Raw genomic sequence first — 22718 nt, 5'->3', positions numbered from 1 at the left:
GGGAATTTCGACATGGGGCAGGATGAGAGCCTTGCGAGCCCACAGGGGGCTGTTTGTTTTGAAAATTGCAGAATTAGTGTCAGCAAGCAACCTGTATCGTGTTGTGTGAGCTTCAGTCACTGGGAACATGAAGCAGAAAATGTTTCAGGAAGAAATCTTTTGTTAGCATCACATGATGTTAGCAAAAGAAGGAGGAAAGGGAGCAACCTGTATGTCTCTTCCTTCTATGTTCTACAAAGTGTTTTGTTTGAAAGGGAAACCTTCTTGGCTCTGTTACCAGTCAAATGAGTAGTCTTTTAACACAAATCGGGCCATTCACCTAGTGAATTTTAAAGCACTTTCAAACCACAGATAAATAATAAGCCCATAAGACAGGCCAATGAGGGCACTGTTTCAAGGGCTAAGAGAAGAGGTGGAAAGGTTGAGCAAAACAGTGCTGAAGCAGCCGAGGTGAAAAATAGCTGCGAGCTGTATCCCATGAGAAGAAAAGGTGAATAGTGTCACACACACAATATAGATAGAAACAGGAAGATTTTGCAGCTGGAGGAAATGGAGACTGGAAAGTATGAGCTCCAAAGTGAGGATGGCAATGTAGAAATGTGTTGTGAAATATATCTACATTGTTAGAGGTGGAGAAAAGAAAAACAGTCCCTACAATGGGAAGCAGGAAGAAACCATACATCTTATTGCTGATTCCAACAAGTATCAAATAATGATATTCTGATTTTTTTCTCAAATTGTTATGAATGTATTTATTTGTCATGTCAGAAGTGAACTGCGGGTACAAGTTGTAATATATTTGAAAACACAAAGATAAAAAAAAACAACAACATGGCATCATACTAAAGGTCCTTTGAGCAGTAGCTGGCCACTTGGAGTGCCTCATGTTTCTATAAGAAGATCCTCCATTGTGCATGTGGCAGGGCTCAGACTGCATTGTAATAGGTGGTCTGCGGTTTGCTCCTCTTCACACTCTCATGTCGTGGACTCCACTTTGTAGCCCCATTTCTTAAGGCTGACTCTGCATTTCATGATGCCAGAGCACAATCTGTTCAGTGCCTTCCAAGTCTTCCAGTCTTCTGTGTGCCCAGGAGGGAGTCTCTCATCCAGCGTCAGCCACTGATTGAGATTCTGTGTTTCATTCTGCCACTTTTGGACTCTTGCTTGCTGAGGTGTTCCTGCAAGTAACTCTGTAGATCGTAGAAAACTATTTTTTGATTTAAGGTGTTGGCGTGCTGGCTGATACCCGAACTGGGGTGGGCCGAAGATGTCAATGCATTGTCCTTTCATTGCTGGCTGTTACTTCCCGGTAGATGTCAGGTGATGCAATGCTGGCTAAACAGTATAATTACAGTATGAATTACCAAAGTGGGAAATACGGTAGTGTTTTGTTTTTTGACATCCAGTGTGGAAGCAGTTAGGGTGAGCCAGCAAGCATAGGCGCTGCAATTTTTCACATTGATATTCTCTAAACTGGCTTGTTGTGTTGTGCTTTCTGTCCCGCTAGTGTCCTCCTGGTCTCAGCCCAATGAAAGATGGCACTGGCTGCTATGATCGCCACATTGGTGTGGATTGTTCAGATGGATTCAATGGTGGCTGTGAACAGCTCTGTCTTCAGCAGATGGTGCCTTTGCCAGAAGACCTTACTTTATACAATATCCTCATGTTCTGTGGGTAAGTTTTGCAAACATTTTTGTGCAATGCCTTCTAAAAAAGGAAACAGCTTTTGTTAAGTTTTTGACTACTTATTGGTTTGGTTGTGTTTATATCTTTACCCCCGTATTAGCATGCATAGACTAAATGCCTCATAGCTATTCTGGTGCTACTTCAGAGTTCCTTTCTAGCACTTCTCTTTAGTTACTGCTGGCCTTCCTCATTAGTTTAATTGATCAAACCATGATAGTATATATAGTGTTTCTGTATTCATTGCTTATGCACCTTGATGTGAGGAAAGAGGACTGGATGTTGGGATTTTCTTGACAGAATGCCTGTTCTCTGAGAGATGCACCTTTCCTATGCTCTTTTGTAGATTTCCCCTTTCCTGCATGCTGTTTCATCTTTCAATTTGCCCAAGAGAATTTCTAAAATCGAATCACTGTGTATTTGCCAGTTTCTAAGTTAGTCTTTGTGCAAACTGATAGCATACTTCTGGGTGAAATGTGTGCAGTGTGTTGGGCTACAGCCTGCATTCCCCCATAACCAGCAGAAATGCTGGCTGAACTGGCTGGGGAAAACTTTGGCTGGATCTATAATGCCATGTAATCCAGATTATCAAAGCAAACAATCCACATTATCTTTTTTGAACTGGATTATATGAGTCTTTGCTGCCATGTAATCCGGTTCAAAGCAGATAATCTGGATATTATGTGACAGTGTAGAAGGGGGCTGAGTTTGGAGAAGTTTGGAGATCCAGCCTTTGAGAGTTGCAGTCCAGCATATCTGAGGCTCCTTATACACAGACAAATACTCCAGATTATTAAATCCAATAATCCACTTTATTTGCTTTGAACTGGATTATGTGAGTCCACTTCCATATAATCCAATTCAAAGCAGATAATCTGAATTATATATGACAGTGTAGAAGGGGCCTGGGTTTGGAGAAGGCTTCCTTAAAGCATGCCCCAGAATCTTTAGCAGGAATTCATCAATAGAAAGATCAGTAAAAAAGACTGAAATCTGAAAAACAGACCTGCAGTGTTAATCCTAGCTTCATTTACCAAAGAAGTTTTCTGTCTTTTTTATTGACTATGTATTAAGAAATAAACTACATTTGCATTCTGTGCTGCTTATTGACCGTAATAATAAATATGTATGTATGTACATTCACATTCTTTCTCTTTCCCAACTTTTAAAAATACAGACATTTCCTTCCAGTTGGGCACTTTCTCTCTATAAGTCCTCTAACAGGGCTTGAATAAGCTTTAATTTTTTTTCTTGCAGATGCATTGAGGATTACAAACTGGGTGTAGATGGACGGTCATGCCATTTAATTTCAGAATCCTGCCCAGACGGTGGTGACTGTGAAGAGAGCCGAGAGCTGCCCATGAACCAAACTCTCTTTGGAGAGATGTTCTATGGTTACAACAATCAAACCCGTGAGGTGGCACCTGGGCAGGTGCTGAAAGGCACATTCAGGTGATTGTGATATCAGATCAATACTTTTCTATTCTCTTGCTTTCTAGGCCTGTTCTTGGTAGCTGTTTATTACACCGTGCTGTTATATTTTTACAACATAACCTAAATGGACAACAATCTACAAGTATCCCAAGGAATTCAGTCTGAAATGACACAGTGCACACATAATAAAACATGGTTTAGTGCAATGTGCTTAGGGAGAAAGAACAAAGATAGTAGTCTTGGGGCCAGTCCGCTTTTGCAGAGCCAGGAAGACTATTAAATATACAAACCAGGAGTCATGGGGAATTAACTAGATTTCATTCATAATTGCAAGCTAGGAATTTATTAAAACAAAACTTTAAATTTGGCAGAAAAACAGAAGGGAAAATGAGCACTTGAGCCTTAAGGCCCTTCCAGACAGGCCCAAAACCTGAGAGGAACTGCCTCCTGATGCATCATTTTCATGCATCAGGAGTACTCTTCTGTCAGCAGGCCCCACAGGTAAGTTTTGAAGAGGAAATTGGGGGGCTGGGGGGAGAAGGTGGGCACCCTCCTGCTCCAAAGGACTGTGATGGCTGTGAGGATTGATAGCCATTGCGGAAGCAATCCTGTGAGACAGTTCCCACAGGGCCCACACCTGGAAAGATCCGGACCTTAGCTTAAGATCCGGAGCTTTCTAGGTGTTTGAATAATCTGGAGCAAACTGGGAAATCCCACTTTGCTCCAGAGTAATTTGGTTTTACCTGAGGTGTCATTTGGTTGTCTCAGGTAAAACCGAGACAAGTTCTGCTTTTGGACCTGTCTGGAAGGGCCCCCTATTCTCTACTCAGGCTCTTCTCTGCTTGCTACAGCTTAGTGTCTTGTGGGAAAACATCCAATGGAAAGGAAGGAAATGTAGAGAACTTTTGGGATGCTTGAATCAGTTCCAGAAACACATATTGGGCCCAAGCCTCTGAGAGTGCTGCTGGAGACAGGAAAAGAATGAGAACATGTTGGTAGAATTTTACTTTATTTTGATAAAAGTGGCTTTGAAAGGGGACTGTTTTCAGAGGAAGCAGTTTTTTCCCAATATTATAAAATTTGAAAATTATATTCCCAAACTTAAAACTGGAAGAACTGAGGGAAGAAGATATCCAAATAGGGTGGTTCGCAGATAGACAGTTAACTAAGAAATACAGGAATGACTTAAAAGAACACAATTTTGAAAATCCACCATCAGAGTTAGGACCAATACTAAGATTAGGAAAAAGGAAGTATATTGGGAGGACATACCAAACATTATTAAAACATGAAACAGAAGAAGAACAAATAAAAGAATGCTTAATAAAATGGGCCCAAGATATTGGTAACAACATAAATTTAGCAATTTGAGGGAAAATGTGGATGCTTAAAATTCAGTCAAGCAAACGAGATTATTGAACACTTTTACAAAATGATGTTTAGATGGTATATCACCCCATCAAAACTGGCAAAAAATCACAAAATTTGTGATAGTAAGTGCTGGAAATGCAAGCAGCAGAAAGGCATATTGTACCATACGTGGTGTACCTGCAAAAAAACCTAAAGCCTTCTGTGTTGTAGTTAAAGAAGTACTGCAAACTGTATTTAAAAAAAAACTTACCACTTAAACCAGAGGTATTTCTACTGGGTTTAGCTGATGGAAATATAGAAAAAAGGCAGGTTTTTTTTTCAAAAATGCAGTAACAGCAGCTCATATTATTTATGTCAAAAATTGAAAATTAGAAAAGATTCCTTCAGGGAGTTATTGGTTACTAAAATGGATTCAGTGGATAAACTCTTGTATATTGAAAGACAAATCTATAGAGAACTTCCAGAACAATCAGATACAATCTTGCTTATCTAACATAAATGGGTTGCCAGAATGCTGGATAAGCGAAAATGTTGGCTAATAAGGAGCGATTAAGGAAAAGCTGTGTGTTGCTGAGAAACAGATGTTTTTCCTGGCAGCAACGTGCAGCGGGCCTGTCCAAGCCGGGTGCTTGCCAGGAGGGACGAGTTGCAGCCGGCACAGACTTTTCTGTCCCAGCAAGTACCCAGCGCTTGGAGAGGCCCACTGTGTGTTGCTGCCTAGAAAAACAGCTATTTTATTAGGCAGCAGCATGCAGCAGGCCTTCTAGGAGGGTGCTTGCCAGGAGGGACAAGGCTCTTCCCTCCTGGCAGGCACCTGGCTTGGAGACGCCCGCCATGCGTTGCTGCCTAGGAACCGCACAGCGGGCATCTACAAGCGCTGGATGCTTGCCGGGAGGGATGAGGCTCTTCTCTCCTGGCAAGCACCTGGCTTGGAGAGGCCCGCTGCGAGTTGCTGCCTAGAAAAACAGCTGTTTTCAGCAACACACAGCAGGCCTCTCCAAGCACTAGGCCTCCACCGGAAGAGGCAAGACGCAGCCGGTGCATCGAATAATACGGAGTGTCAGATAAGCGGAAGTCGGATAACTGAGCTTGTTGGATACTGTATTTGAAGAAATATAAAAGGATTGTGCCTTAACAGGTTTCGACAATTAAAATAAACCCCTTTTTTATATTTCTGCTTGAGTCAGAAAAGTTAACAATTTAGATGGAAAATGTCAGATAAAACAAAGTATATAGTTAAGGATCTTTAGTTATTCTGGAGTGCCAACAGGAAGTCAATTAAATAGCATGTATAAAAGGATAAGGTGCAGTCACAAGAATTATAAATGTATGCATGATATAGTTTTATCTAATTGTTAACATCAATAATCAAGCATATCACTGATGCCTTTTAAAGTGCACCAGATGAAATCAGTTTTAAATAATGTGATTAAAATCTTAAATAAAAATTATTTTTTTAAAAAAGATTTCCTAGGAAGCATCTACCTAACCTCCGAAGAAAGAGATACCAGAAAAAAAGGCCTCAGGCACTGATCTTGGAATTCATGTATATCCATATGAGAGTAGATGGTTTATTGAAGAGTAGAGCATCTTGCCCTTGAAATAGATTCTGTCTCCTTCCCTGTCTCTTATGTGTGCTTAAAGGGGTGCCCCAATGAGCTTATGTCAACGGTGATTGAAGATAGAATAGTGGGGAGGCAGAAGTGTAAGATTTCATGAAGTTAGAACAAATGATCCTTGAAGATCGTTTCCTCTCCAACTGTGCAATGCTATGAAACAGAACTTGTGTCAAATTTTTGGTTGCTGAATGCAGCTGTCTTTCTGTCTGGGTTTTTTTTGTTGAGGATTTAGGTTATTTCTAGATGAAACTGAGTGCTTTCTGACTAGTGCTTGAGGAGGTTCAAGGAAAAGAAATTAGAGTTTTGATTTAGCTAGTGATATGATACAGAAAGGACTCTACAGGTGCCAAAATTGCCATTGAATTAAAGATTCTTGCTATTGCAGAATATTATATTAACTGTGTGAAAACTAAAGACAGAGTCTGTAAGTGTACCTACAGAGAAGAGATAAGGGTGGTGTGTCCTCCCTGCCCAAATAAGAATTCAGTATTCCAACAAATTTTCCTTCAGTCCTCAAATTAGTAGCATCGCAGTTACTTAAAACATTTAGAAATGTTTGGGGATGCAAAGGAAAAATTGAGCAAATTTTACATAGGGCACTGAAAATAGCAAACATAACAACAGTATTGTTGAAGGCTTTCATGGCTGGAATCACTGTGGTGTTGTGTGGTTTCCGGGTTGTATGGCCCTGTTCTAGCAGCATTTTCTCCTGATGTGACTGGAAAAAAGGAATAATCCTCTGAAGATGCCAGCCACAGATTCAGACAAACGTCAGGAGAAAATACTGCTAGAACACAGCCATACAGCCCAAAAACTTCACAACACCCCCCAAATATAACAGTGCTAGGTCTGCATGTTTTTCAACATTACCTACTACAATGCTAGAAATTTGGAAAAAGAACAAAAGGTATAGCGGGTTCAATTTATATTTGAAGAAGCAGTTCTCTTAACCCCCCTGCCATAACTAATCTCTGAATCTAAACGTCTCTATCCTGTTTCCTCCAGCCAAATTCATATAACTAAGCACTGAAATGGAGAGGAGATAAAATGAATTATAGGTCCTGGTGTTTTTGGCTGCCTTGGACCTCCAAGCCTTGCATAATGGTTTTGACACTGAATCATGTTGTCTGTATCATGTAGAGCAGGCATGGGCAAACTTTTTTGCCTTGGGGCTGCAGGCTCGGCCGGGAGGGCCGAGCCAGGAGAAAGGGGGCCCGGGAGTGGGAGAAGCCCAGGAGAAGGCAGGGTAAGGAGGGGGCAGGGCAGGACCCAGGTTATCCTCAGGTTGTCCTCCCTGTCCCAGCATAAGGACAGGGCTACTTGCCCCATCCTTATGCTAGGAGGAAGATGGGAAATACGGTGATTTCCCTTATCCTCCTCCCCCAATCCTCGGGCTGTCCTCCTGGCTATGCCAGGAGGAGAGCAAGACAGGCAATGGATGAGAATGCTCCAGGGGGCTCTTAGCTGCTGTGTGCCTTCCTTGAGCCATGCTCCTGGCATAAGGAAGTGGCCGCTCACACTGTACTTATGCTGGGAGGAGGGTGAGACACAGTGGCTGAGAGCACTCCAGAGGGCTCTCAGCTGCTATGTGCCTTCCTCCCCCATCCTTTCAGCATAAGAACATGTCAGGCTTCTGTGTTCTTCAGCCAAGAGGATGGGTAAAATGAGAAGTGCCTGAGGTAAGCACCCAGGGGGCCGCATCCGGCCCATAGGCCTTAGTTTGCCCATGCCTGTTGTAGAGAGAACTGTACCTCACTATCAGGGACTGTTGAACTGATCTCTTCCATTTAATATAAGCTGAAAATCTCTTTCCACCCCTTCTGCTCCTCTCCCTCCTCCTCCTTTCCCCTTTCTCTTTCTTTCTCTCTTTCTGACTCCTTTTTTCTCCAGGCAGAATAACTTTGCCCGTGGGTTGGAACAGCAGCTACCAGATGGGCTAGTTCTGGCCACTGTTCCACTAGAAAACCAGTGCCAAGAAGAACTCTCTGAGCCAACCCCTGACCCAGATTTTCTAACTGGTAAGTGATTCCAGTCCGAGTCCTTGCCTGTTCGTCTTTTGTGTCTTCTCAAAGCTGTGCAGTTTTTCAAACATAGCCTGAGAAACCTGTAAAGCTATACCAAGATTATATATTCTGCCATTTAGAAGATGATTGCTGAGGATGGGTTAAAAATCATCCAAGCAATTTTTAGAAATGATAAGAACAACATTAGAAATAACACTATAAATTTTGATTCTGCACTCTCCACCTGTCCTTGATAATTTCTTCATAAAAAAAGACTACACTATGTAACAAAATTTGAAAAAACAACCCTGTTCTTGGTTTAAAAGAGTTATTTCCTGTTTGATTGTGCAGTACATACTTTGAAAGCAGTTGTCATACACCAGAAACCTTGTTTTTGTGGCTGCCACAAACTATGCTGAATTGGTTGAGACTCTATGAGATATTCACTGAAAAACTATAGTGAAATGTGCTGCAGGATACACCGGAAAAAATAAGGTTTTTGCTCTTTAATAAACCTTTCCACGTTTTTAAGATGGAACCAATTATGAAATTACATTTATAACCCAGGAATAAAAATTGTGCTATATAGTGTAATTAGATGAATTTGGGGAAGGTCTGAGTTTGGGAAATATACAATGAGTAGTTGACAGAGAAAAGGGGAGAGATTCAATGTTCTGTCTGGACATCTCATTACACTTCAGTGGCATATGAATCACCGCAGAAGGCAAGCCTGAGAAAGGAAGTGGTTCCATCCTTTCTTTCAGAACTTTGTATCCTTCTGGCTGATGATCAGAGTTTGTTTGTTTTTTTCTTACAGGAAATAAAAGCTTGTTTTTATTCACTAAAAAAGTAGATCAGGCATTTCTCTGAATGCACATAAGGGAGCTGACGTGCTGAGTAAGGAAATCCCCCCCCCCTCCTCATAATCACTTCTGAGATGAGATAGTAAATTTAATGTGTTTGGGAGCTGAATGCACTGAATGTAATTGAAAGGAACCCCAGTCTCTATTCTCCTCTCTGATTTACTGGAAGCAGGGGAAGCCCAAAATGCTGCAGTACTGCAACTCCTTGGGAGAGGCGCCTCCAGTTCACAGCATAGAAATCCTTTGCTTCCTCCATACAAAGTCCTGCTTTGGATGAATAGTTTGACCTAGATAGCATTGAAGTTTGTATGAGTTTGTAAAATGGGGAGGGGCAGTGTGTGTGGCCCTCCAGTGTCCAGGAGCATGTGCCATCATGGACCTCAAGAGGTTTACCTCCCCTTGTGGTTGTGGATCAAGCACCCCAACATGAGAGAGGGGTACAATTACTGTTTAGTAGTGAAGAGGAGGATACCAGCAAGGAACTGGTGTGTGTGCAGATGTTGGAGTTGTATACTGTGTTGTTAGTACAATCACACTGTTAGTCATTCCATTATCTTCCTGACAGTAATAAAAATGGATAATATTTTCTTGGTACTTTATGCTGGTGCTGTGGTCTCTTACGATGGCATGGTACCTTTTTTTGAAGGGGTATGTTCCTGAACTGGTAAGGGAAGTGTATAAACATAAATTTGTTACAGTCGGGAGAGAAAATCACTGGGCCACCCTTGAGTTGTTAATTTACCAGCAGTACTAAAACCACTACACCACAATGGTTATTATCCATGGCCATTTTACTCCTGTTGGTGTTGCCTTGCTGCTACTGTCACTGTTACCAACATAGCTATGATGGCCACCAAAATCTCGGCCTGATTTTTAAATCTGTATTTTGTGACGAAATGAAAATCATGCGTAGTTCACACTTGACCAGTCCAGAGAAAAGATATGCCACACAGATGAACAGTAAATAACAGAAACTTTTACTCTTTGAAATGCAGAGCAACACACATATATTCATATGAGCAGTTGCATGAACACAATGTCATTTTAAGAGAAATTCAAATGATAATTATTATTATTATTTCCGACATTTCTATCCCGCCCTTCTCACCTGAAGGTCTGTCTGTCTCCTGAGCAATCTGTAAAATGACCAAGTAGCAACAGTCAGAACAGACCACGGAATAACAGACTGGTTCAAGATTGGGAAAGGAGCATGGCAGGGCTGTATACTCTCACCCTGCTTATTCAACTTGTATGCAGAATACATCATGTGACATCCGGGGCTTGATGAATCCATGGCTGGAGTTAAAATTGCTGGAAGAAACATTAACAACCTCAGATATGCAGATGACATCAGATATGCTGATGGCTGAAAGCAAGGAGGAGCTGAGGAGCCTTATAACCAAGGTGAAAGAAGAAAGATGGGTTGCAATTAAACATCAAGAAAACCAAGATGATGGCAACCAGACTGATTGATAACTGGCAAATAGAGAGGGAAAACATGGAGGCAGTGACAGACTTTATATTTCTAAGTGTGAAGATTCCTGCAGACATAGACTGGAGCCAGGAAATCAGAATACATTTTCTTCTTGGGAGGAGAGCAATGACCAACCTCAATAAAATAGTGAAGAGTAGAGACATCACACTGGCAACAAAGGTCCGCATAGTGAAAGCAATTGAATTTCCCATAGTAACCTATGGATACGAGAGCTAGACCATAAGGAAGGCTAAGCGAAGGAAGAACTGTAGTGTTGGAAGAAAATTCTGAGAGTGCCTTGGACCGCAAGAAGATCCAACCAGTCCATACTCCAGGAAATAATGCCCGGCTGCTCACTGAAGGGAAGGATAGTAGAGGCAAAGATGAAGCACTTTGGCCACGTAATGAGAAGACAGGAAAGCTTGGAGAAGAGAATGATGCTGGGGAAAATGGAAGGAAAAAGGAAGAGGGGCTGACCAAGGGCAAGATGGATGGATGATAGCTTTGAAGTGACTGGCTTGACCTTAAAGGAGCTGGGGGTGGTGATGGCCGACAGGGAGCTATGGCATGGGCTGGTCCATGAGGTCATGAAGAATCAGAAGCGACTGAGCGAATAAACAACAACAACTGAATTGCAGGTGGGATTTATGGTGCAAGCACAGGACTCCTGACATTTCCCATTTTAACTGTGACTAGAGGTTCTCAGCATTTCTCATCCTCAGTCGCATCCTTTATCCATCCCCTGCAGCTGGCATTTATGCAACACCTCAACGTTTCTGTCCACACCCCTTGGCATAGGCGGAAGCTGCAATTTGCTCATGGGAGCACATTCTAAAATGCTCAGTCTGCTGTGCATGGTGGGGGGGGGGAGTTCATTAAAAATGTAATTAGAAGAGAAATTAACACTGCAGGGTTGTGCCTTTGGGATTGGACTTGCAGCAGAAAAAAGCACTGGGAAGAGGAGAAGGAAAGGAAGCTTGTTATCTCATAAGTGAAGACTAGGCTGGAGTGGCAGCACGAGCATAAGCAAACTCGTTTCAAGTTGTGTTTTTAATTACCGAAGAGTTGCTGACCTATAGACCTTACTTTGGTATAATTAGTGCTTCTCTTCCTTGCTCGGAAAAAAGCACCTCTTGTGTTGCCTTTACTCATCTCTTTTCCTCCTCTTGCACCTGTCTGTGCATTTCTTGCTGTCTTCCGCCACATTTAATTAGGCAGCTTCTTGAATTGAGAGTATTGGCCAGTCGGCAGCTTAAAAGCAATTTGGGCTATCATCACATGGGAAATTGAATTAAAGTAATTGACCATTGTGGCACAGTTGTGTTCCTTGGCTCAGAAACAAGATTTGTAAAGTCCAAGAGGGATGCACAATCTCAGAGGAGATGAAGGAAATTAACTCAGGAAGACTGGAACAGAGATGGTATGGGTGTCAAATAGTGGGATATGATATGTGTGTTTTCCATATGAGGACAGTCCCCTTCTGCTTCTGCTTCACATGTGATAAAGGAATTAGATGTTTAAAAAATGTCCTGGGAGGGGAGCAATATCAATAGTGACAAGTGGGAGATAAAGGTGGAATCGACAATATTAAGAATATTAAGAGAACAACATTCTGTATGTATTTTGAAACGGTGACTGATTTTGATTTTATACTGTGTTTACAATAAAAACATTAATTAAAAATATCCTTTGTGAACAACATGTATTTTGTCTTGGAAACCCATACAACTCAGGCTGAATCCACACTGTCCTATATCCCAGGATCTGATCCCAGATTATCTGCTTATAACTTGATTATATGAGTCCACACTGCCAGATAATGTGGAATAAGCAGATAATCTGGGATCAGATCCGGGGATATAGGGAAATGGAGATCCAGCTTTAGATTCGAATATGTTGCCACTCACACGTTTCTGTCAGAATGAATGGGTATATAAACATTTGTTCCTCTTTCAAAACCTAGCAACTTTACGGAAAAGGGGCATTTCATGTCTTTGTAGACATGAATATGAATGAGGGAAATATTTGTGTGTACATGTGTGTCTCTGTGTTTGTATGGATGCATACATGCATATAGTAAAGTGTAGCATAATAATGTATTAAGTTCATCTGACAGTCAACACTACTGCTACCATTACTGTGTTTTGTGTTGCAATAGGGTGTGCTGGCAAAGCACTCTCCCCCACTACTATGAGGATAGGTGCTTAGTTCATATGGATGAGGAAAGCTTAAGAAGAGCCGGCAAATAGCTAGGCTTCCTTGCTAATTACAACGTCCCTATGCTTTGATCCTATGATCCCTAACTCCATTAGGACACTGGTAGTATGTACAGACCAAATTGCATTATGAGGTCAAATTGGTTATCAAGTTGGGTTATGAACTGTGTTTACTAGCTGCTTTTACCTGCCTCCCCCAGTGATGCAGACCCGTTTGCTTGCCATTTCTCTTGCAGGGATGGTGAATTTCAGTGAGGTGTCTGGATATCCCCTCCTGCAACACTGGAAGGTGCGCTCTGTCATGTACCATGTCCGACTCAACCAGCTGACTTCCTCCCAGTGTAAGTTATGACTAGCACTGGGGTGTGATAGATTGTGCTCTCAACTCAGACTCAGTAAGTGAGGTTTAAGGATGGGTTTGATTTTCGAGAAATGACTGGTGATAACATCCCTTAACTCTCAACAAACAAGGCCCACTGAGAACATTAGCGTTATTTGAATCAATCTGTAATGATAAACCAATCAGACTAAAGGACAAGTATAAAAATAATAATGGATAATTCAGAAAGAAAAATTTGAAACATTAAATGAATTAAGATTAGTATGGGAATCAGACCTAGGATTTAAAATCAAAGGGAAACAATGGGAGTTAATCTGGGAAACCTCAAGCATATAAATCAATTTCTGCACAGCTGAGAGAAAATACTTTGAAAATTATACATAGTTGGTACTATTATCCACTTACATAGAATCAATAACAACATCCATAAACTCTGTTGAACTAAGAGTGGAGAAACGGGACTGGAACCACATCTGGCTAACGTGCCCAAAATTATGAAGATTCTGGGATGAAGTTCTATCATAGAAGTTCTTCAACACAGCCATATAACCCAGAATATCAAGGCAGGTAATCCACAATGTCTGCTTTGAACTGAAAAATGTGAGTCCACACTCCCATATAATTCAGTTCAATGTGGATTTTATACAACTGTGTGGAAGGGTCCATAGATAAAACAAATAGTGGAGGAAACAATATACTTCAAGGGAGCTTTACCACTGGTCTCCATATTCCAAAATGAGAATAAGGACTTGGTAAAAAAATCTTACCTCCTTCATGCTTTGTCTTTCTAACAGTTTTCTCATTCTCTTAAGTTGTTGCACATTATCCCTGTACCCCCTGCAGCTTTTGGCAATGCCCTCCATTCTTTGGATGGTGCCACATCCCGAGGAGATTTTGTGGCTCTGCTGGATCACTTTGGCAACCATTATATACAAGAAGCCATCTATGGTTTTGAGGAGTCCTGTTCTATCTGGTATCCCAACAAGCAGGTCCAGAAGCAGCTCTGGCTGGAATATGAAGATATCAGCAAAGGTAAGGAGAGTCACTGTTGTTGTTTTCTTTAAAACACAACACACACCTGTGGAGGAAGGCAAAGGAACGCTAGGGATGCAATGGAATAGAGCCGACAATCTTCTGTTGCCAGGAATTTCTGCATAAGGAATAAATTATGCATATCTCATTATTTGCAAAAGGTTGCTTAAAGTGCATAATAAATTTTGATGGCAGTGTTTGTGTTTTAAGAGCTCTCATGGGTCATAAAGGGCATGAAACGATGGAAAACTATTGAAGGGCAAAAAGTACTGAACTATGTTGGGTCAAAAATATGTGGAGAGTGGAGAGAGAGGAGGACTGCGCAGGAGATATGCATAGAGGCCTTGGTTTTCTCAGCATCTACCTTGAATTGAAGTTGCTTTTACTTTCTGTGCTACCTTATAAATTAGGAACTTAGAATTTAAGGGGTATATAGTAGCTAACAAATTGAACATTAGGCAATGGTATGATATTGTGGCAAAGTACCATCCTAAATGTATAAAGAGAAGCATAATCTATTTTAGATTTTTAAAAATCCTACTAGACTCAGTACTGCTAAAACTTATTTGAACTTCTGAACAGCTGCCATGGAACTAAAGCAGTGTGATGGGGAACCTCTCTTATCCAGATTCTTTTAGATAGATGGCTTGCTTTGGCGACACATTGGAAATGTCTTTAGTGGGAACTAGTCCTCTCACAGCCAATTTCTATTTGCTGGGTGTTGTCAGTTCTCATACCTTTTTTAAATGATCTCGAGTCACGCCACCTTCACTTCCTCCTTCCCTTGAATGGGAAAAAATAGAACCATTAAAAATGTAGTTAATTGAATCACACGTAGACCCTTCTCTTCTTCCATGTAGCCCAAAGCAGCTTCTAGCCTGGACCTGACATATATAAGACTTTATAGGTAATGTCCATCACTTTGGATTGTGCCCGGAAACAAACTGGCAGCCAGTGGAGCTATTGCAACAAGAGAACAGTGTGATGCATGCAGCCCCTCCATTTAGCCATCTGGCTGCATGTCTTTAGATCAGCTGAAGTTTTTGAAAATTCATGAAAGGGAGCTTCATTTACAGCACATTACAGTAATCCAAAGAGAATTTTTTTTTCCGTGTCAGGAGCAACTGGAGTTGCTTCTGGAGTGAGAGAATTGGCCGTCTGCAAGGACGTTGCCCAGTGGACGCCCGGATGTTTTTGATGTTTTACCATCCTTGTGGAAGGCTTCTTTCATGTCCCCGCATGGAGCTGGAGCTGATAGAGGGAGCTCATCTGCGCTCTCCCCTGGTGGGATTCGAACCTGGCAACCTTCAGGTCAGCAACCCAACCTTCAAGTCACAAGGCTTTTATCCCCTAGGCCACCGGAGGCTCCTATCCAAAGAGAATGTAACTAAAGCATATACCTATTTGATAACAAAGCCCGCCCACCCCCCAAAAATTATTCTTAGTGTTTTGGCTTTTAGGGGTTATTTAGTGCACTGATTCAGAAAACTCTGAGTCCTTCCACACAGCCATATAACCCAGAATATCAAGGCAGAAAATGCCACAATATTTGTTTTGAACTGGGTTATCTGAGTCCACACTGCCATATATTCCAGTTCAAAGCAAAAATGTGAGATTTTATTCAGCTATGTAGAAGGGGCCTCTATTAGATAGAGCACATCAGGTCTAGTTTTTAAGATATGATTATCATGGTTTTCTATGGGTGAGCAGATGAAGATTGGTAGATGGAATTTCACTTTTAAATACAGATTACAAAATATACATGACTGTATAAGCAAAAAGAAGGAAGTTTTAATGGAAGTGATTTAAAAATATCAGAATAGATTTCTCCCAGGAAGACAAATTAAAGATGATATTAGAATAGCAATTAATGCACTGGAAACATAATGAGAAAAAGGTTGAACTAATATTCGTGGATGCAGACAAAGCATTTGATAATATCAGTTTGGAATTCTTCATGGCAGTGTTGGGAAAAATGCAAATAGATTTAAACTTCATGGGATGTATAACTCTAATTTATAATTGACAAGTAGCAAGGATAAAAGTAAATGGAAATTAACAGCATCTTTTGAGATATCTAAAGGAGTTAGACGCCACTTTTCTTCATAACAGCATTTGAAGCACTATTAAATCAAATACAGAAAGAATCTAATATTCTATCCTATCCAATTTGTCATCAATCCACTCCTTTGGGCTTCATGCACATCTACCATTGGCCAAAATATACAATCCTGTGCTTTTCTTTTCCATTTCTGGCCAAATAGTTTAACCATTGGTTTGTCCCATCAAATATGAGGTCTGCCCAAGGGCCACTTGTGATCTCTTGGTATCCAGTTTGTTAGTTGACATGTCCATCGGTTGTCTTTCGTTCATGATATATGCCCTGCCATCTTCTTTTTGCCTCATAGATTTCATTGACTACACCATGTACCCTGATTCTTTGACACAGCTCTTTATTGCTCGTTTTATCTCTTATTATCACACCACACATCCTTTTTTCCATTGCTCTCTGAGTCACTGTCAGTTTCTCCTCCCCTAACTGTGATGTTGCTCATGTTTTAGATTTGTATAACATTGCCAGTAAAACTGTAGTATTGAAGATATCTGCTCAGACCTTTATTGGCAGCTTATCATCTGTTAGTACATCCCGATTTCGATTAAAAACCATACAAGCTGTTGCACCCTAGGACTGAGACCTCCTTTCACCCAGCACCACACCAAAGTCCAGTGATCTAGTAATAAAATGTTTATTAAAGAACATATATAAAAAGAGGAAAGGGGGAAATCCAAAAGGGGGCAGTCAAGATAAAAAATGCAATACACAAAAGAAACCAAAGTTCAGTAGCAGTAATCCAGAAATGCCAGGGTAAACTCCAAAGCCAAGGAATCCAAAAACACAGAATTAATCTAAGGTATGCTTATGAACATGAACACAGGAACCTCTCCAAGGTAAATTCTCCAAAGTTACATAGGCATAGACAGGAACATAAAACAGGAAACTTGACAATATAGGAACCATGAACTTGGGAACATGAACATGAGACCGATCCCCATTAGCAACGTTGTCTCCTCTGAAATGCCCAAAATTAAACCACTTAATTTTAGTCCATCCAGACACCCATGGCATCATGTCTAACACATCTGGACTTCAAGGTCATATCTCAAATCCACTGGGAATATCGAGTTTGCCTGCTTTTCATGACCTGCCAAGGGTACTGGTGCTTTCATTTCCCCCTGTTGCCTGGGAATATAGGAAGAATTCCAAACACCAGCCTTTTCTGCCTGCAATTCCCCCTGAACACTCACAGACACCTCATTTTGGAACCCATTATCCCCCTCAATCTCTGAACATTCAGAATAAAAGTCCTCTGATACATGACAGACTACAACACAAACAGCCTTGCATCTTCTTTCCCATTTGCCATTTGCTGAATTATACAACTGTATTTGTTGTCCAAGATATACATACTCAGTCACTTTGTCAATTTCATCTGTTTATAACAATGCAGCCTTAGACATGCTGCTCATTTTTCATCTAATATATAAGAGGTTTAAAAGTTGGAAAAATGGAACAAAAATATGTGCATGTGTTGACAACCTAATGCTGCTGGCGGAAAACTCAATAGTTGCAGTAAACCAGTTAGCAATTTATGGCACAATATCAGGACTTAAAGTCAACAAAGAAAAAACCAAGATCATTGTTAAATAAATATTTGATATACCTTAGGGTTCTAAAATTTGAATTAAACCTTGGTGTTTTGTGGCAACAAAAGATATCTAAAAGAGGTCCCTAGCAAAGGAAAAGGTTAAGGACCACTGCTCTGGATCATACTTGGCCTCCATATCATTCCCATCCACACTTTCTTATGGTCTGTTTGTCAGCAGTGGTCAGATTCCATGTATTCAAGATCTACTTTATTTTTAACTAGAATCAGGAAAACCACCAGCTAGAATGAGATACAAAATTGTTTTGTGTCCAGGGGTTAGGAAGCCATATAAGTGAGACTTGCAGAATAAAACAGATCTGAGTTTATGCTCAGTACAGACATTTGTTTTGTATTGGACTTGAACCTTTAGTCCTTTCACACCAAAACAAATTAACAAAATCATTCCCAATTTGCTTTATGTCAGCAACCTAATTGGAAGCATTGGCAGCATTTCTTCTTGCTGTTAAACAGCTGGGAGACAGAAATCCTTTTCAGATTGCTGCCAATCATCATGAGATCTGCCAGTAGATTCCACTCCATTCTTTACCTGCACTTTTTAAAGCCATGTGAATGTTGGCTGAGAAATGCTTCAAGTCTTCTTCTTGTTTTCCTTATCAGACATTTCCCTCACTATTTTGCTCAGCAAATGCTGGAACACCCTGTCAGTTCTTTTAGCTTTTAGCTAGCCATTGTTAGGGTGTTTTCAAACCAACTTCAACTTACTGTTTGGACTTGCCTTCCAACAGGCTGAGAGCATTTGACTTGTCCAAGATCCCCCACTAGACTTCTATGGCTGAATAGGGATGTAAACCTTGGTCTCCTAGAGTCCTATGACCTCATCAGATGGGGCTGTTTTCAGCTGGCATATGCACTTTTGCAACGAAGCCCACTGACTCCTGTCCCACAATGCAGAACTACTTTCACCTGCAAAACTACAGAGTGACCGGCATATGCCGCCGCCGCAGCAATACAGGAAGAGTTCTGTGCTGCATTGGCAACAACAGGGAATCTGGGTTCTGCACAGACCCTGCCAGGAACCGTCAGTTTTGCCACGATCTGTGACAATTCCAGCAATTCGTATGATGAGGTCATTAATCTCACAGTCAAACCACTGCCTCTACACTGGCTATCTTCAGCTAGTATTTTGAATGGTAATGCTGGGTGTGCTGAGGATTCTGATTCTATAAGATCTGTGTTGGCCCTGAATACAGGACCATACTCCCCCAGCATTCTGTTCCCAAAGTGTGCAATCAGAGGCCTATGAAAAAAGTAAAGTTGAATACATTGACATTCTTCTGATGATATCCTTCAGCAGCTGCCTCAGATTCTGAAGGTAATGTTTATCCATCATGACTAGTAGCCATTTATGTCCTTGTCTTCCATGAATTTGACTGATTGCTTCGTAAATTTGACCAGATAGTGTCAATCACAACAATCTGGGCCACAGCTTTCCAAACTGTGTGTAGCAGCAAGTCAGTTTGTTGGCTGCAATGTGTGAGCATTTCCAAAAGTAACAGGCCTATGTAAATTAAGCAATAAATCATGTATTTTTAAAAAATATAAATGAAACGTGAGATATGTTGTGTCTTTATAAATTTCATTACTACAATTTCTGTCTGTGTCTATATCTCTTATAAGAGGTTAGTTTAAGGTCTGGTTTGTTAGTAAAACTGAACTACTGTGTAATGAAATTAACCATGTCTAAAAAGTATGTCACCCACATGAAATGTTTGGAAACCTCTGGCCTGTGTTGTGGAATGTAGTAAAGCAAATCTTTATTGTGTAGTAAAACAAATCTTTATTGTGTTTTCTTGGGCCAAGACAATAACCAGTGGGCAACAGTTGGCTTCTTTGTATTCTTTATGTGCATTAAAAATATTTTATCCCATCTCATTCCACAGGAGTTCTTTTAAAACACTTTATATGCATATTTGAAACAATAAAAATATTTTACAGTCTTAAAAGCATATTAAGCATATTAACACCTGAGACAAATTCAAAACATAAACATTATTTATTTATTACTTATTATATATTAGATGTATATCTTGCCAAATTCAGTTTAAACTGTATAAATTTGGGCAAAAGACATAGACCTCAAGTCTTTAACAATAAAACAAATTTTAATCTGATGCGGACATAAACCAGCAATGGCACCAATCTGGCCTGCAGGTATAGGACACTATTCAATCACAATGCAAAGAGAACTCTGTTGGCCTGTTGGGAGCAGCAGGCCAACAAAAATCTTGGGAGAAGTGTGTGTTTTAACTATCCTTGTTCATGGAGTTGCCATAAGTCAATTGGTGAGTTTAAAACCCATACACACACATGTATTTCCAGGATATGGTTGATCATCACATTGTTCACTTAATGATTCCTTTCTTAGGAAAATAGTTTTTCATTAAATGTCCTTAAAATACTTTATACATGTAATTTTATACATGTTATAAAATATAACATGTTTATGTTGCTGAAGTGGCCTCTAAATTTTTAATCATTATTTTTTTAGCTCTGAGGTGCAAATGGACCAGTTCACTTTAAGGCTTCAAAAAGTACTCCCATTTATTTGGGTTTCAAATAAATTTTATTTTATTACAAAACAGGCAATATCCCCCCCCCCCCCATACTGTTGTCATTTCATTCCACATGACAATATGTTATTGGGGTGTATCTTTATAGGAAATGTAAATCCAGGTTCGGGGAATCATTATTTGCCCTTTGGGCCAAAAGGACATTCAGAATTTCAGAATTTGGGGTGATGAGCATATATAAGTGTGAAAAAAAGGAGTGTGTATCTCCCACTGGGGTCTTGGGGGTGATTAGCGCACTCCCCTTCCCCCAAAGTGCCATCAATATTCTTTTTGGTTATTCTCATCACAAGGGATTTGTTTCATTGTATAGAAGGTATTTATTTTAAATAAATGTATTAAATAAATTCTTGCATATCTATCCCCAATCCTTGGTAACAGTCCTGCCATTTCAGAACAGGAAAGTTGTCTGTAATCCCCACTGTGATCTCCAACGCTTCCTTTCCTCCTTGGTAAAAGCTCTGTTTCCACTCAAGTATATTACTTGCAATGGCTTATTTGAGAACCAGTGTGATATAATTCTGATATGCTGAGACCCAGAATTATATCCTGGGTTAGCTCGAAAATTCAGTTGATATCTTTCAGTCAGTTGGTGCCTAGCTTCTTATATTGAGGTTAAAGCCATCGGATGGATAATTCATAGATAGAAATTACCTCTGCTATGTGATATCCGATCTTGCTTTGCTCAGTCTTTGTGGATCTCTGAACTACTGTACTTCACCACTTGAGGTCTTGTAGGGCTTTACAAGTATCTGAATTCTCAATGAAGATTAGTGAAGTTACCTTTTTGGACTAAAAAAAATCCAGTTATGTGCCTCCCATAATCTCCAAACCTAATGGGATTTGAAATGTTGGACCAATATAATCTGTCAAGGATGCTTTTTGGATTTAGTATCCTGAGTTTAGAGTGGATGTTTTCCCGATCTTTGGCCATACGGAACAGTCGCCTAGCTGCTTTGTCTTGCTTGGCACATGCCCTCCAGTGCCTCAGTGGGGTGGAGTACCATTACTCTTTTCCTTTAAGCAAGAGTGGATCATTAAGAAAGGAGCATAATCCTTCACCTGCCAAGGAAGGTGGCACCTTCCATGAAATGCCCCCTTCCTTCCTCCCATCCCCATCCCCTAAGCATTCTACACCTATTTTCCCCTATGAAACACAGGTCCAGAATCCTGCACCAGGAAAAAGACTGGGAGGTTGGGGAGTTTTTTTTGGGGGGGGGGGGGGAAGCTGGCAGAAGAAGGATTCGCCTTCTCAAAGATTCCTTGCAGCAGTAAAGGAGTCCATATGGCTACTTCTGTCTGCCTACCCTTACTTCTGTCTGCCACCTTGCTTAGGAGAATTTACTTCTGTGTTAACTTTGGTGATGTGCTTGAATCTACTCTTTTGTCGCACACTCCCCCTGCCCTCCCACTGCGGTGCATCAAGCACTTTTTAAAACACAGCATCTCCTCCTTTTCATGTTCCAGGCAACAGCATTCATAACCTCTCTATTTCTTTAGATCTCGCGTTTTCTCTTTTCTTCTCCCTGAGTTTCTCATTTCAGGCTCTCTTCAGTCCTATCACCTGCCACGTTCTCGCTTCGTTTTCTTCCTTTATCTTTTTCCCCTTGGTGCACGTCGAGAGCTTTATATCGATTGAAAAATTGCAAGAGACAAACCATTCTCTGTCACTGCTGCTTTCCCCCCCTGAGCCTACTAAGCAGCCATTCAAAGCAGTGCTAAAGTGGTCCATTTCCAGCACGATGGGGAGGCTAAGAAATGCTTGGCATCTTCCAGGCTTCTTACCCCCCTCCCAGTTTAACAGTCTTGTTTTCTTTACAGGGGTTTCTTCAATAAGGTAGTGGCACAAGGCAGCAGCCTATTCTCTGCGGAAACAAACAGCAGAAGTTGCAAGAGAAATTGGCTTATTAACTCAGGCACAAAGATTTATCTCCCAGTCCGCTTAATAAGACTTGGTTACACAGAACTTTGCTTTCTGAGGTGGAATTAAAGACCTACTTCAAGGAACTGGCACCACAATCAGTGCCACATATTCCTTGTGTACTCTGACTGTGGTTTTTCTTCAAAGAATTGTTTCTTTGATAGTTCTCCTTAAGCTATATGTTGGGAAGGTGTGTTGAGGGGGAGACAAGCAGGATTATTTCTTTGTCATGAATTGGCATCATATATTTCCCCCCCTGGAAACTCAGGGTAAACTGTCAGACATACTTCACGGGCTGGCAGCAATTCATAGAATGCCAGTTTGACTATTTAAAGGGTTATATAGCATCTTTTACAAAGTGCTGCCATACAATTCATAACACTATGTAACATGATTTTTGTTCCTGGGTTATAAATGTCATTTCCTAATTGGTTTTATGGAGCCCCCGATGGCGTAGTGGACTAAAG

At 40.8% G+C, this 22718-nt stretch overlaps 1 protein-coding gene across 3 annotated transcripts in view; it reads left to right on the top strand.

Annotated features, from left to right (window-relative positions):
* astn1 (astrotactin 1) overlaps nt 1-22718 on the top strand; it is a 302993-nt gene that overhangs the window by 229903 nt on the left and 50372 nt on the right. For all 3 annotated transcript variants that reach the window (XM_008108949.2, XM_003219851.3, XM_062977759.1), the window contains exons 12-16: nt 1508-1674; nt 2941-3135; nt 7998-8125; nt 12900-13004; nt 13847-14035. In XM_008108949.2, the coding sequence (XP_008107156.2) occupies nt 1508-1674; nt 2941-3135; nt 7998-8125; nt 12900-13004; nt 13847-14035 (784 nt within the window). The remainder of the gene's footprint in view (nt 1-1507; nt 1675-2940; nt 3136-7997; nt 8126-12899; nt 13005-13846; nt 14036-22718) is intronic.

This window comes from Anolis carolinensis, chromosome 4 (assembly GCF_035594765.1).
Source record: "Anolis carolinensis isolate JA03-04 chromosome 4, rAnoCar3.1.pri, whole genome shotgun sequence".
Lineage (NCBI taxonomy): Eukaryota > Metazoa > Chordata > Lepidosauria > Squamata > Dactyloidae > Anolis > Anolis carolinensis.
Note: the sequence above shows the minus strand (reverse complement) of the source record. Positions and strands in the feature narration are given on the sequence as shown.